Source organism: Microplitis demolitor, chromosome 4 (genome assembly GCF_026212275.2).
Source record: "Microplitis demolitor isolate Queensland-Clemson2020A chromosome 4, iyMicDemo2.1a, whole genome shotgun sequence".
NCBI classification, from domain to species: Eukaryota; Metazoa; Arthropoda; class Insecta; order Hymenoptera; family Braconidae; genus Microplitis; species Microplitis demolitor.
The window spans coordinates 21813863-21828875 of NC_068548.1; the positions used below are offsets into that span (position 1 = coordinate 21813863).

Here is a 15013-nt window from a genome sequence, read left to right on the forward strand (position 1 = left end):
ATATTCAACTCTTTAATCTATTAATTAACATTTTTTTTAAATTATTTATTAATAAATTCTCGAGCAAATTTTTCAAAAATAATTAAAGAGTTAATTATTTAAATAAATAAAAAAATTTATAGATTTGTTTAATTGTTAAAAAAAAATGAAATGTGTTAAATAATTATATTATTGTACTAGTGTGTAATAAAAAGTGTAAAACGTTCGCAATAAAGCTACCGAGCATATTTAATTTATTTAGATTTTTAAAATAAATGCTACCTCAAAATTGGCAGCACAGCGTAAACTATCAATTAATATTAATGAATTAAAAAAAAAAAAAAAAAAAAAAAAAAGTATCAATGTAAATACCAATAAAAGAGACAATTTAATTAAGGAATAAACGCAGCGCTGCCACGTGTAAACCAATATAATAATGCAGTGTATGCAGCAATTATAATCATAGTGATTTTATTTATAAAATTACCTTTTCGCTGCAGTACTTGTGTCACTACCGTTGAGTTTTTTTTTTTTAGTAACAAAAGTAATTAGAGAAAAAATATAATATCAAAAAATTAATGTATTCCTGTTGTTTTTTTTTAAATTGTTATTTTTGTGGTGAAAAATAAAATTTTATGGCAGTCGGATTTAATTGACAATAGAAAGTACGATAGAAAATTATTTTAAATTCATAATAATTTTTTATGTTAATTGTAATAATTTTACTACCTACATATATGATAATTATATATTTATTTTTAATAAATAAATAAGTAAATGACTTACCGATTCCGAATGGTTTCAATGGTGTCGTGTTGAGAAGACTGTCGTCATTTCTCGCGTGTCCGACTGACGCCCGTCTTGGGTGATGAGGTAGGCCATTAAGTTCCGAATTGAGATCAGTTACACTTTCTGAGCGCGTGACACTCAGCGTTTCCATGGAGGTGTCGAATCTCATTATCTAATTTTTGTTTTTAATTTTAAAAACAAACAGAAAAACATTGGATCAGTAAAGATAAGTCAGTAAAAAAAAGTTTGCAACGTTTAATGAGAATCAGATAGACGGAGAGACAGACCAGTGCCCGAAGAGTGCAATGTTAAATAAATAAGTAATTAAATAAAGTTTATAAATTAGTAAAATAAAAGTTAAGGTAATCAAAGTAAATAAATAATTAGGGATTAATTTTTTTTTGTTAGTGTGCATAAAATAATAGTCCATTTGACGATGCAAACTAAAGTGAAAAAAACAGGATTGAAAATTATAAAAATAAGTGAGTAAGCATTACAGTGCGTCCAAGACGACGAAGTGGCAGAAGTACCTGCGAAAAGTTTGGTACGCTGGCTGTCTTGCGCATCAATGGTTGACCCTGTGCTTGGAGTAGTTCTTTAACTGCGACGTTTTGTCTCAATCGATCTAGTGTCAAAATGCTTTCGACTGCCGAAACACCTCTTGTATATTTTTCTATTGATTAATTAATTAATGTAATTAATGCTAGAAATGATGATTAATTTAAATTTAAATAACCTGGGAAATAACTTACCAATATAAGTCTCTCCATCGCACAGTCCACTGTCTTCGCCACTAGCGGCAATCTGTGCCAAGCTTTCGCGGTCCTCTAGCTCTTCGCTAGCCTTTGGTATATTGGAAACAACTTCGTAAGTTACCCCGGTCTGGGTTAGACAGTCAGTACGTACGATTCTCTTAAATAATCTATCAGCAATGCTTTGTCTTTTGTAAATATTAAGCGCGAGTCTTTTCCGCAGCACGAGGTCCATCTGCGCTGGATGTGACAATCGGACGGTTGTTTTTAATATTAAAAATACCCGTTCATTGGTATCGGTAACGCGATTTAAATGAACGTCGTCGTGTATACTAGAGTCCCATGCGGCAATAGCGCATACGTCTTTTTCTAAATGACGTATTATTGGTAGAGTAAAAAATTTATTACCATGTTCTTTAGATATTATGGAATTCAAACCGGTAATGGAAACTTCTTCACCAGACTGGTGAGTCGACAAATCGTCGGCGTTGAGATCAAGAAATAGTACGGGAATGTGTGGCTCCATACCTGGAGGTGGGTTCCAGTCAGCAGGAGCCCCAGGTATTCCAGAACCTGCTGCTGGTACTAATACGGCATTACGTTCCTCAGTTAAATTAACCCACTGGTCAACTAAACTTTGCTCGCGCTCGCCATCTTGGTCAGTTTTATTTTTTTTGTTTATCAACTTCTGAATGTGCTGATCCAGGTACTGCCGTCGCCTCATCAACGCGTCGCTCCATTTTTCCCTCAGGACATTTAAATCCTCATCTTGATAACTGTCCAGTGGAATTTGGTAGCGATTACGTACGGAAACACTTCCGACTGCTATGTCTAGCACAGACTGACATATTATGGGCAGCGTACCAGAATTTTTTACGGGCTTAACTCGCACCTGTATCCTACGCTGCTGTCCCTGACGTAGTTGATAAACCCCACCGGTCATTGCGTCGGGTTTCATCACAACTTCAACGGGTGAATACTCACCCTGTTCATTCAGCTCTTGTATTTCAACCCACAATTGAATTTTCCTCGTCAATTCCGACCAGCGGTCAGCGAGGGACCGTGCTTTGGCTAACTGTTGTTCTACTTCCCATCCGGGTTTACTTCGCGAAAAACCAGCGCTTCTGTGTCCCCAGACTTCAATACTTAGTGCACCTTCCGAGCAATGTTCCATGAATTCTTCATTAACGGGTACGGTCAAGTCTTTTGTGTGATTAAATTGAAACGTCATTGAGTCACGTTGATTTGGAGTTGTGGTAGTGGTATTAATATTAATTGTGTTGCAATTGGTCGCTGGTAAATCTGGATTGACAACTGGCGGGACGACAATTGGCTCAGGGTGACCCCAAAATGTGTATTGACAGAAGACAAAGTGACTTAGTGAGAGTGGGAGTCCGCTTGCTTGTTTAATTGTCACGCGACACGTTATCTGACTTGTTCCCGTGTCGTCCTCGTGCTCAGACGAACCTGAATCCGAGCCAGAGGTTTCAGAAGCAGCTTCGCATATTCTGTCCTGGGGAAACTGTCCACTTACTCGACTTATCTCAACCTGAAGCCGACCCGCGACTTCTCCCTGTTGACTGATAATCGGCGTATGATAATTGAGTCTCACATCGTGAAATAAAACCTCCAGAAATATATTTGCTACTCCAATGAGATTATGATTCTCTTGTGATTCGTAAAACGGGTCCTGAGTTTTTCCCGGTACTTCGTCTTTTATTGCTGGCAATCGCGGCAGACTGTTATTGTTGTATTTTTTTTCTTCGTACATGTCCCGCATGTCGATCAATTTGTTCTCCAGTTTCTCCATTGTCCAGACTTGACTACCCATGTTCGCACGCTTTACCAGAATCGCCGGTTCACTAACAAACGCACCGCGCTGAAAAAATACACTCTAAATATCCAAGAGTGTGATGGAAAAAAACGAAAAACAAATAAAACAAAACATAACAACACAACACAAACAAATAAATAAGACAAACAATAATTAAAATAAAAAATAAATAAATTGATTGATTAATTACCTTTCGATTAGGACTTAAATTATACGGAGGTATCTGTAGGGTAACACTGAACTTAGTCTGCTTATCCATTTCCTCAGCCAGGAAATTCGCTTCTTGTACTAATGAATTGGCTTTAAGTATATCAGTTTTCAATTGACCAAGACTGCGCTTAAACATTTCATCACGTTCCTGGGCCCACTTTTCAACTCGCATTTGTGTTGTTGGTGTGCAGGCGGGTAGTTTACCACTGTGACTACCTCTTAGTGGGTCATAAGGTACATAAGGAGAGTAGGGAGTAGATGGGGATAAAATGTTGCGCAGCTGCTGAAACTGACGTTCGTACTCCAGACGCTGCTTCTCAAGAGCGACCTAATGCAACAACCAAGATTAAGATCTATACATTACATATATATGTAAAAAAAAATGAAAGAAAAAAAAACTGAGCCGAGTTGACGACAGCAAGAAATTAAGTGTGAGTTAAAAGTTGAAGTACCAGCTATAAAAAATTACATGAAAATTTAAAAAAAGTTTACCTGTTTATCTTCTTCGTGCTGCCTCTCTAGGCGCGCAATAGCTCGCTGGATGGGATCGTTTGAAAGTTCATTTAACATCAGTTCCTCCTTGGCAAAGTTGTAGTCAATATTTTGAGCCGGTGTCTGAGGTTCACTGCTGATAGCTAAAGTAAACGACGGCATTAATAAAATTAATATAGATTTTTATGTAGTGTCTAAAAAATAAAATTACCGGTAGCGCTGCGAGGACAATTTACTCGGAAGAAATGGTGATTACCCCATACAATTCTATCCCCGTGTAATAATGGAGTTTTTTCTACGACTTGACTACCATTTACAAAACATCTGGCTCCATTTAGAGGTGTCATGTAGAGAGCTGAGTCCTCGATGGTTATTACACAGTGCTCAGGTAAAATACCCAGTCCGTGTAATTGAATATCCTGCTCTGTCGTCGCTGATCTACCGCCGACTAAAGTCTTTTCCTGAAATATAAAATCCGGATCAATAAATAAATATTTAAACCAAGACAATGGCATTAGTAATTTAATTATTTAAGGAAACAGTTTCAAGAGACAGTTGAAGATAAATAATAAATCACTGATACTTTGAGTCCACTTTATAAAGATAAATAAATAACTGACCTTTAAATAATAAACCAAAAGCTCATTGAGACTGGGGTCGTCATTCAAATTAACTAAATAGAATTTATTTTTTTCCACTTGAATTCCCGAGGCCTGGACACTTATTCCCATTTTCTCGAGCGCGTGCTGCCGTTCGTGCTGTAGTCGTTCAGTCTTAACTAATTTCTCCTCCCAAGTTTGCGACATTTCCTTCATCAATCGCTCGGACGCGGATATTTTTTCCGTCAGGTCAGTGCGTCGCTGACCAACCGCCAGACCCTGACCAGTAGCATGCAGCAGCATTTCTTTGAGCGCTTCAACCTCTTGACGCAATTCCCGGATTATTCTGGCATTAGGATCCTCATTAACAACAGCATGATTAACTATTCTCTTAGCACGATCGGCATACCGCAGCGTTGATAATGTTTCCTCATAATTATCAGCCGCAGGTGATATTGTGGCCACCATCACGGTTTTACTGTTTCCACCCAAATTATCTTTCAACAGCCATGTTAAAACAGAATCACGATAGGGTACAAACTTATCACGATTTTTACCACCAGAATTCTGATCTGCTAATTTTGAGATGACTAGACCCAACGTTGTTAATGACTTATTAATATTACTGCCTTCTTTAAGTCGATCACCGACAGCTCCGGTTTTAACGGCTCTCTCACTACCAGCCAAATCAACTAAACTCATACGTGACACTTTTTCACCGGTTACGCCACTCCGCATGTCGGTCAATGTTTGCGTGAGTATCACTGAAAATACAGCATGGGAACGTGAGCTCTCGGAATTCATATTTGTCGCTGCCACTGTCCGAGATTTGTTTCCTTCAGTCATTAAATTGTCGATATCCTGAAACAAATATAATATTTATTAATTAATATACTTATGGACACTCAGACAGTGTCACCCCCTCCCCCGCACTTTTTCCATCAATTGATTAAAAAAAGGACAACGTATACTAGAAAAAATCAGGAGTTAATTCGGAGTTTATTTAAATCCAAATTCACTTCGTCACTCAGAGTTCTAGAATTTTAGAAGAAGTTACTCCACTTTGAAGTGAATTTTACTACAAGGGGTAAATAAATACACGTCACCACTTCAAGAGTTGAAAAAAATTTGGTAAATCTTCATGTCAATATTGTAATTCAAATTTCGTAGAATTACTGTAAGTAATTTTTTTTCAAATCGTCTTTTTTTCGATTACTCTTTAATTATTTTAAATTAATTAATAAAATTTAAATGTTTGAATTAATTGAATATTTAAAAAAACTAGGGAGAGACTGTCTGAAAATGCTCTTAAATATTATTTAAATTAAAATCTTATAAATATAATTAAAATAAAGTAACTAATTTATTTTATTACTACTCATTAAATTTAAAAATTTTTATATTCCATGTCTATAATGATAACGTTAGACTGCAATTAGTGTCTTTATAATTAAACAACCTCTTTAATGTTATCTTTTTTCTCCCCTATACTAAATCCACTTCTATCTCAAACTTAATATTCATGAATACTAAACTTCAATGCGCCAATTATACAAATTACTATTTAAATATAAAGAATTTAAATCCTAAGTAATTAAATACGGTACTAAATAACTAAGTAAATGGTAGAGTTTTATTTATCTATTGGATGTCTATAAATAATGCTCTCACCTGATACGAAGTAACAGCAAGTTGACTCAATCCATCAACGTAAGGTCCTAAAACATTGTGCTCCCTGACTTTGAGGGATTGCTTGTTGGGTTTTGGATCCAGTAGATCGTGTACCTTTTCATTATAAATTTCCATGTACGAGACCTCGACCTTGTAACTTAATTCCGAGCTTTGTTGCTTCGCAATCATGTCGAAGAGGTTGTCACACAGTCGCGGGATTATGCCTTTGTTGTCACCACTACCCATCATTGTGTAAGACTTCCCAGAACCTAAAGTCAAATTAAAAGTTGTAAGTTATGTCTCCTCATAACAAACTATTCTGTAATAAATATAATATAGAGAAGAGCGGGAAAAAATTTATAAAAAAAAGTTTTTTAAAAATTCCAAAATCACTTTTTAATTTTTTTTAAAAAACTTTTTCAAAAATCTAGTCTTAATCAAAAAATGTTAATGACATCATTTATGGTAAAAACTATTAAAATTTTTTTTTTATTTTTAGTATTCAATAATTATGTGAAATTTCATTTTTCTTCATGTAAATTATTCAAGAAAATTTAATTTAATCAAATTTATATAATTTTCCGAAGTTTTTTTTTTTCACTTTTTTAGAGCCCCCATTTTTCCCGCAAAAAATTCAAATTTTTTTTTAACGGCAGCAGAAAACTTTTCTACTTCACTTTGAATATCATTAAAAAAAAAACGTATTTGAGTTCCGAAAATTAAATTTTTCTTCAAGTACTCCATTTTACCCCCTTCCCCCTCTTCTTCAACTAAAATAAACTGCTTTTTTATAATTATTATTATTTTTATTTTAAACACCAAAGTTTAATCAGAGCTTCCTGACTTTTCTAATGCTTTCACGAAGCCCTATAAGTGTAATCTTATTTTTATTACAATGAAATACAACCTTTTAACGGCCATACTTCATTAATATTAATGAAAATACTTAAATTTGTAAATAATCCATTCTTATATTTTTTTCATTCATATTTATACTTTTAATATCCACAATTGTGACATTTCAAGTGCCAGTGAAGCTAAACAAAAAAGTATCGAGTGGTCTTTTGTTCTATTGTTCGCCCGTGCATTTTGTAGATTGTTAAATTGAGGAAAATATACATATACATGTACATATATATCATATGTATGCATAAAAAGTTGAATTGGGGCAAACTTATATTACAAAAGTAAGCAACAATACTCGAAAGCAAACTCAAGAAATTTTCCATACTAAGAAAAATAAAAAAGTATTTGCTGTATGAATAACTTACCGGTTTGTCCATAAGCGAAAATGCAGGCATTGTAACCCTGGAATGCATTGTCCAAAATATCACGTCCGAGAGCATCAAATACAAAATCTTGGCTAGCAAAATTTTCACTACCAGGATCCAATGAATAGAAGCAGTGATCAAAAGCAAACGTCTTGGGTTTATTTCTGTAAAGTTAAATTATTATTATTATTTTTATTAAAATAGGAAGTTAAGGGTTGATGTTAAATGGAGCATTAAAAATAAAATAAACTAAAGTTTTATAAATAAGAACGAAAAAGTAATCGGTATTGACGGGAGCATTATCTCGATATAACCAAGGGCATGGAACGTAATTTAATTGGATAACTCAGACTGCTTCTATCTGAAACGAGATTGAGATTGTTTCAAACCGTAGTTACAAGTTTTCTTCTCTAACTTTAAACTTACGATTCTGCTGGCCCTTGAGAGTTTTGTTAAATTTATTGTTGATTAAAGTATTCACCTATCAAATTATCAATTAAGGAATTATTCATCGACAATTTCCAAATTACTCTACTTTCCCGTATAAAAAAAAAAAAAAAAGTGTTCAAAGGTTAAAAAAGTGTTGACTGTTTTCAACTTCGAAGCGTGACACAATGACAAACTTTTTTCAAACTTCTGAAAATCTGTACACAGAAACTAGTAACTTAATACTAGAAATTAACATTTTTCAGTGCAAAATACGTTCAGTAAAAACTGATCTTCAACGGTGTGCCGTCAACTGATCCCAACAATTTTATACAACGACAAGTGATCCCTACAAATTGATACCACCGACATCTGATCCCGTCGACATACGGTTTAAAATGATGAAAATGAAGATTTTGAAGATGATGACAATGAAGATCTTGATGAAACTGATGAATTAGATTAGTTGTCAGTTGGGCCAGTTGTCAGTTAGATCAGTTGTCGTGTGATCACTTGTTGGGGATCAGTTGTCATAGAACCTGTTCAAAAATTTAAAAAATGTTCAAAAGAAGTTCGTTGTGTCACATTTTGAAGTTTAGAATAGTAAACAATTTTTTTTTACACTGGTTGCTGATAGAAAATTTTACGGGGTTCTAAAGCTGAAGAAACTGACGATTATTTTTACTTTCAAATTTTACTATGCATTTATTTGATATTGTCAGTATAAAATTTAGCAATCGGAAATAGATAACTGTTTTATGTGTCCTTGTTTTCTAGAAACTCGATCATCGGAGCTGTACCAGAGATGACTAGACTTTTATATTCTTCCTATCATCCCGGTCTTTTTGTTTTTATTTCTTTGTCTAGTTCATTCATTTGGTGTCTTTCATGTCTTTCGAATTGTCGCGGATCGCTGACAATCGAAAACTCGTTTGCTGCAAATGGAGCAGTAACTGTCGAATAAAATCAAAGTTCACTTCGCCGGACACGTGTCCTATTTTCATGTAGAAATAAAATCTACGGAATTATTTCATATTTTTAAATAAAAATTTAAAAATACTCATTCCTATATTTCTTTATTTCCATTTGAAATTATTTTTTATAATAAAAATTTAGATCAGTCTAATCGAAATGTCAGATTGAAAAATTTCAAAGTGTCGATGCACAAAGGATATTCATGAAAGACTAGTTTTTTTTATTTTTTATTGTGCGCGGTTGACGATGTGGTGATTTTGAGTCGTGCTCATCAGAACAATAAACGTTCCAAGCACAATAAAATGTTTTCCATCTATTCTACAAAGTATTTGTACTAAAAGGCACTCCCACACAACTTAGATACAGAGAATAAATTTTTTTCTAAGCCCTTTTCTTCCGCAGAAAGCAGACTGGGAAATAAATAGGGGAAACTTTTCTGTCTATAATACCTTTGCTGTATACATTTATTTTTTATATAAATTTTTTTTTGTTGGTTGATTCGTTGGTTTAAAATTCATTTAAATGGCTGACACCATTTAGCCTCGGCCTATGAGTCTCTAGTAGTGCAGTGCGCACTTGCATAATCATAAAATCACACATGCTTACTCATGTAAATTAATTCAATGTTGATGTCGTAAATCACCGTGATAAAGGGTGCTATCAATTATCAATAATTTATCATGATAAATATTAAATAGCAAAGGGTCAATAGCCACTTATTATTTATCAGAAATTCCATTTTTTTTTTTTTTTTTTTCGTAGCAAAGAAAAAAAAGAAAGTAAAAATAAACCAGCCAATTTAAGTCTGCACTAACTCATTGTCGGTTTTGCGGTACTTTCAATGATACAAAAGAAACAGCGAGTGTAAAAAAGTATAAAGAAACAGGAAAATAAAAAAAAACCCGAGCTTTTTCTTTATCTTGCAAGCGCATATTTTTTACTCGAGCAATTCGCTAATGGAACTCTTTGAAAACAACCCAAGATCCTTGTTTTATTTCAACATTGTATTTTCCTTTTAATATAAATATACTCGATTTAATATCGAATAAATTATTGGTCGTTTTTTTTACTGTAAATTTTTTTGACTAGTTATCGCGTGATTTCCAATGGATTTGATATTTTCTCTTTGTTTAGTAGCCCGACGAAAGTTTACAAATTGAAGGGGAAAATAATAAATATGTGGGCAGGTAGAGTGGACTAATATAGCTGATGATGGTTAGGAAGGTCGAGCTTTCGTCACGCAAGCTAAGCTTTTAATGTTTGCGTGCAGTGCCAGTGACCAAGTTTGTGTGGGCTAGGTGCGATCCTATGGCTGTTAATTGATCGTAGCTGGCTAGGATTTAATAACCACGTCTTGATGCCTAGCTTAAGATTGTCTTAATGCCACTATACTAATAATAACAATAATGGTAACAATGTAGCGGGTAATTTAGTTGCAATTAACATTTTTCAGCGAGCGAGTTTAAGATATCATTAAAAACTGCTTAAGTACAGAATTAAATGAAAAGCTCGTGGGTATTATTAAAAATACTGTATAGCTTTTTAATGGAAGCGTTTTCCAGATACTGCTTATTAAATAATTTTATTATGAATATTTAATATAAGATGTAATAGAAAAAAAAAGTTTTCGATAAATGTCGCAATGAAAATTACCAAGTTGACTGAATAAACTGGATTAAATAATAAAGTGTACGTAATAAAGTGAAAGGTTTCAAGATAACCAGTTTTATCTAGCAGAAAAAGAAAAAACTGGATAAATTATTGACAAAACAGGTTTTACTTAAAAGATGATTTCGAATGATGAACAAAAGCTTTTGAATGATATGTTTTGTTGTTTATTTAATTTTAGCTATTGAGTAAATATTTATACAACGGGTACAATTAAAAAAACGAATGACAAAAGTACTTGTTGTTTAATTACGCGGTTACAATGTAAAATAAACAATTCAGGAGATTAAAATGATAACAATGCCTTTGGAAGTTTTGCGTAGATAGTTTTGGATTCTTTTGTGTCTAATAAAATGTGTTAAGGTAACGAGTCTATCTTCTGGAGAGTTCCTTTATGAGACCTATTTCTAATTTAATTTTATACACAAGAGTTGACGATAAACTTTGAGACTAAACTTTTAAGTGCTAATGGACAAGCGACTGTGACCGTGCTTTGAAGATAAAAAATAAAACTTTAAAGAGTAGGTGGGTTAAAAAAAAAACAAGAAAATGGAAACCCAAGAAAAATATATAAGAAAAAAGTTTGAAGAGTATATTAAGAAGTACAGCAACTCTAATTAGCAAACAATTGGCCTGAGTAATTAAAAGTCATGCCACAAAAGTTTATTACTTTTACGTGATTTTATTATTTGTCTTAATATTGCCTTGGATTTTGGACTGAAATTTTCGTACAGTGAAAAACAACTAACTTTTGTAAAAACCATATTCCCTTAAGTTTAATCAGTACAAATTATTACAGTATTCATTTTCTGTTTACTTTGAAGAAGAATTTTTCACTAAACCTGCATCGAATTCAAATTCCTGCCCTGCTTAGAGGAAAAGTTCTTTGTTCTTATGAGAAAAATTAGCGCATGCGCAACTTTTTCTACAAATAGAGGAAAAAATTTAAGCTTTCAGGTGTAGATCGGGTGAAAAATTTTATACACGCTAGAGAGGACGTTCTAATTCGTGTGTTCGCCAATTACACGCTTAATATCCTAATTCACAAATAAACCGAAATTTACTTTATTCCAAAAAAACAAAAATCAGCAAATTTTGAATTGAATTGAGCTTTCTTCGATTAAGAAAATGATTTTGAGTGAAATCTTGAAATTTTTTCGGGAAAATGACATCAGATAAGAAATTTCCAACGAATTTCTTGTTAGAAGAGAAGACTAATTCCAAGTTACTTTTTTTCAGTCTATTCAGTTGACATCAACAAAAGTATACAATATGAGGTGATTCTAATTTTCATTTAATGTTCTGCGCAATTTAGTTTCCGGATTTATCAGGCTACGAGTGGAAGTTTGATTGCAATGAGTGTCTCACGGGAGTACTATGAACGAAGCACTCATCAGGAACCTATAATTATAAAACAAAAATAGAAAGAGTTAAAACGAAAAAGTATTGAATTCTCTAGAGAAAGTTTCTAGTTTTATTTTTGTCGACGTTGATTGGAAAATTAAAACAAATGATGTTATTTTAGTTTAATCGAATTTGATTTATATATTGATTGTAATTTATTATATGAGAATTCAATCACAGGTTTATTAAATATAAACGTTAATTAGTCATTGGATCCTCTGAATGATCACTTGATCTCCCGTCGAGTATTCTCATGTCAAGTACTGATTGCTGCTGCTGATTCTGCACCAGCATTTAGCCCTTATCATTTGCGATTTGGTACTGTGAGAATAATGAATGGCTGAATGCAACCCGGTGTCATGATAAATAACATTCAATTACTCTTTGATAATTTATGTATAATAAATTTTTTTAATGGTTACTTTATCTCTCGTCTGGAAAAATGATATACTTCTATATATATATAAAATTTTATGTTCTTTTCAAAGCTCAATCGCGAGGAATAAATATAAAAAAATACAAGGATTTTTTTTTTCGTTAGGAATTTAATAAAAAATTTAATACTGGGATATAAATTATTGACATTTATGACATGAGGAGCTTTTACTAGGACATTAGAGTGACCCCGAAGGATTAATTGTCATAGAAGATAACGAGAAAATCTATGTGGAAAGCTTTGTTCAAACCCTCACTCACTATTTTCTCACAATTCCCCTAACAGCGGAATCCCTACACGGCAATATAATCAAAAGTACTCGTTATGGTTTAATATCCCTTATACCTATTCTTCTTTCGTGTGGAAATTTTCGTGTTTCAAGAGCCAGAGGATATTTACTGACCGTCTATAAATTTAAATCAAATGCTTTCGATGGAAGAATTTAATTTAGGTAACTTGCAAACCAGCTTCTATCATCTACATTCATCAAAGCTTCTTCCACGATATTATGAAATACTGTAACTTTAATTACAACTTCAATGAACATTAATTACAAACGAAAAAAAAAAAAAGTCGTAATATACTGAGAGGAAAAATAACTTTTGAAATATTGCATTTTTTTCTTACAAGAAATTATGTCCTGGGAAATTTTAAACCCAATATATTTTAGCGCTAAAATTCAAAATCATTTTCTTAATCGAAGAAAATTGAGCAGCTGAAATATGCTGATCTGTTTTTTTGGAATAGTGTAAATAAATTGGATTTTCTTCTGCCAAGAAAATTATCCATTCAACGAAATATGAAATTAATAAAATAATAACTTTTATTGACTTACGGCTTAAAAAAATATTGTTTTTACGAAAAATATTTTTTTCAGTCTAACAAATGAAATGAAATGAATATCTATTTTAATTAAAATAACTAAAAGAAATTCTCTACTTTATAAAATATATTTTTTTCTTTTACTGCCACGCAAGCGCACTTTTGAACCCTTGCAACGAAAGTAGGACGTTAGAGTAAAATATACGGGCAGAGGTGAAAGTCAATAAAACAGGTAGTTTGCATACATATAAAAATCTCTTTTTCCTAATTAATTATTTTATTTTCCATTTTAAAAACATTTCATTTCCCTTTTTCCAGCATAAATTTCCAAGGAGAATTCATTTTCTCATTGTGATGTCTTGAGTAAACATAATATGCACTAGATTACTGTTTATTTTGACATACAAAGTTTAAGTAACAAATGCAACATCTGTACAATAGATAGAACTTAGATTTTCTGGTATGAGAGTAGTTTATAGTGCGATCAACTAGAAACAACCGGAGCGTAGTTTCATTGATAAAGAAGTTGATGCTGGAGAATTGCTTGCACGAAATTCGATACTAAATGGACAATTTGGCACAGACAGTTTCTGTACTTTACATTGCATATATACAGTACCTAGTGTACACATATATAAATATATATAGATATAAAACCAACGTAGAAGTGATAAACATTAATCTACAGTGGTTATTCTCGTGGATTTGAATTGTCCAACAGTTGATATCGGACCAGAAAATTGTGAATCGACCACTAGTTATGAAGATTAATTATTATCACATACTTTATTGAATAGCTATATAATAAAATTTATTAATTAATATTTATGATTTTAATTTAAATTTAAATATTCTATCATTCAATTACTTTGATAACTCTATATCATTTTATGAATAGTAGAGTCGTATTATAGAATTTTTTAATTTTATTTCATATATATTAAATACTATATTTTATACTGAATATATGTGAATATTACTCTAGTATATGTACTTTATTACGATATAAATGTATGTTTATTTATGCTCTATCCAGACCGTTAGTTTACTCATGCTGTCTCAAGGACATCTAAAATAGAGAAAATTTTCACTAAACTTGGAGGACTTTAGTATATTCGAGGTACTTTCCTAAAGGGTAGTGTTGACATTTAACGACGTAATTCTTCGCCACCCTTTTGTACTATTAATTTATAATGTAATAATTCATTAAAATTTAACAAGTTAATTCCACTGAATTTATTTTAGTAATTTATCAAATATGTATTAATACTAAGGGTTCACAAAAATTAAATATTTACTCACGTCGTTTATCATTTTTTCAATGACAAAACAAATATTATTTTAACGTTACTTTTTTTTCAATTCTTTCTACGAAAAAGACAATTATATTTTAGTATTTTATGTTTCAAAAGTTTATTTTGAAATTTGAATATGAAGACAAAGGTCAAAAGTTCAGAAATTTTTTTTCAAACGAAATTACGTGACTTTTATGAAACTTTGGACAAAAACAAGACTGACAGGTGAAAGAAAATTAGGGTTGAAATAATTAAAATTAACCCAATTAGCATAATCTGGCGTTTGATATAGATATATGTATATATATAAAGAGGGAGAGGCAACAAGCTGTGGTGTCTGCTGGATATATAATGATAAAGGGTAAGCTTTTGATCTTATATACGTTAATC

At 32.3% G+C, this 15013-nt stretch overlaps 1 protein-coding gene across 3 annotated transcripts in view; it reads right to left on the bottom strand.

Annotated features, from left to right (window-relative positions):
* Positions 1-15013, bottom strand: part of LOC103577457 (kinesin-like protein KIF13A) — a 43155-nt gene that overhangs the window by 7779 nt on the left and 20363 nt on the right. For 2 of the 3 annotated variants that reach the window (XM_008558095.3, XM_008558093.3), the window contains exons 3-11: positions 7598-7761; positions 6327-6595; positions 4677-5516; positions 4268-4517; positions 4057-4199; positions 3545-3892; positions 1521-3414; positions 1299-1441; positions 766-940 (exon numbers count right to left, since the gene is read on the bottom strand). In XM_008558095.3, coding sequence (XP_008556317.1) covers positions 766-940; positions 1299-1441; positions 1521-3414; positions 3545-3892; positions 4057-4199; positions 4268-4517; positions 4677-5516; positions 6327-6595; positions 7598-7761 — 4226 coding nt within the window. The remainder of the gene's footprint in view (positions 1-765; positions 941-1298; positions 1442-1520; positions 3415-3544; positions 3893-4056; positions 4200-4267; positions 4518-4676; positions 5517-6326; positions 6596-7597; positions 7762-15013) is intronic. The other variant, XM_008558094.3, reaches the window with a different exon arrangement.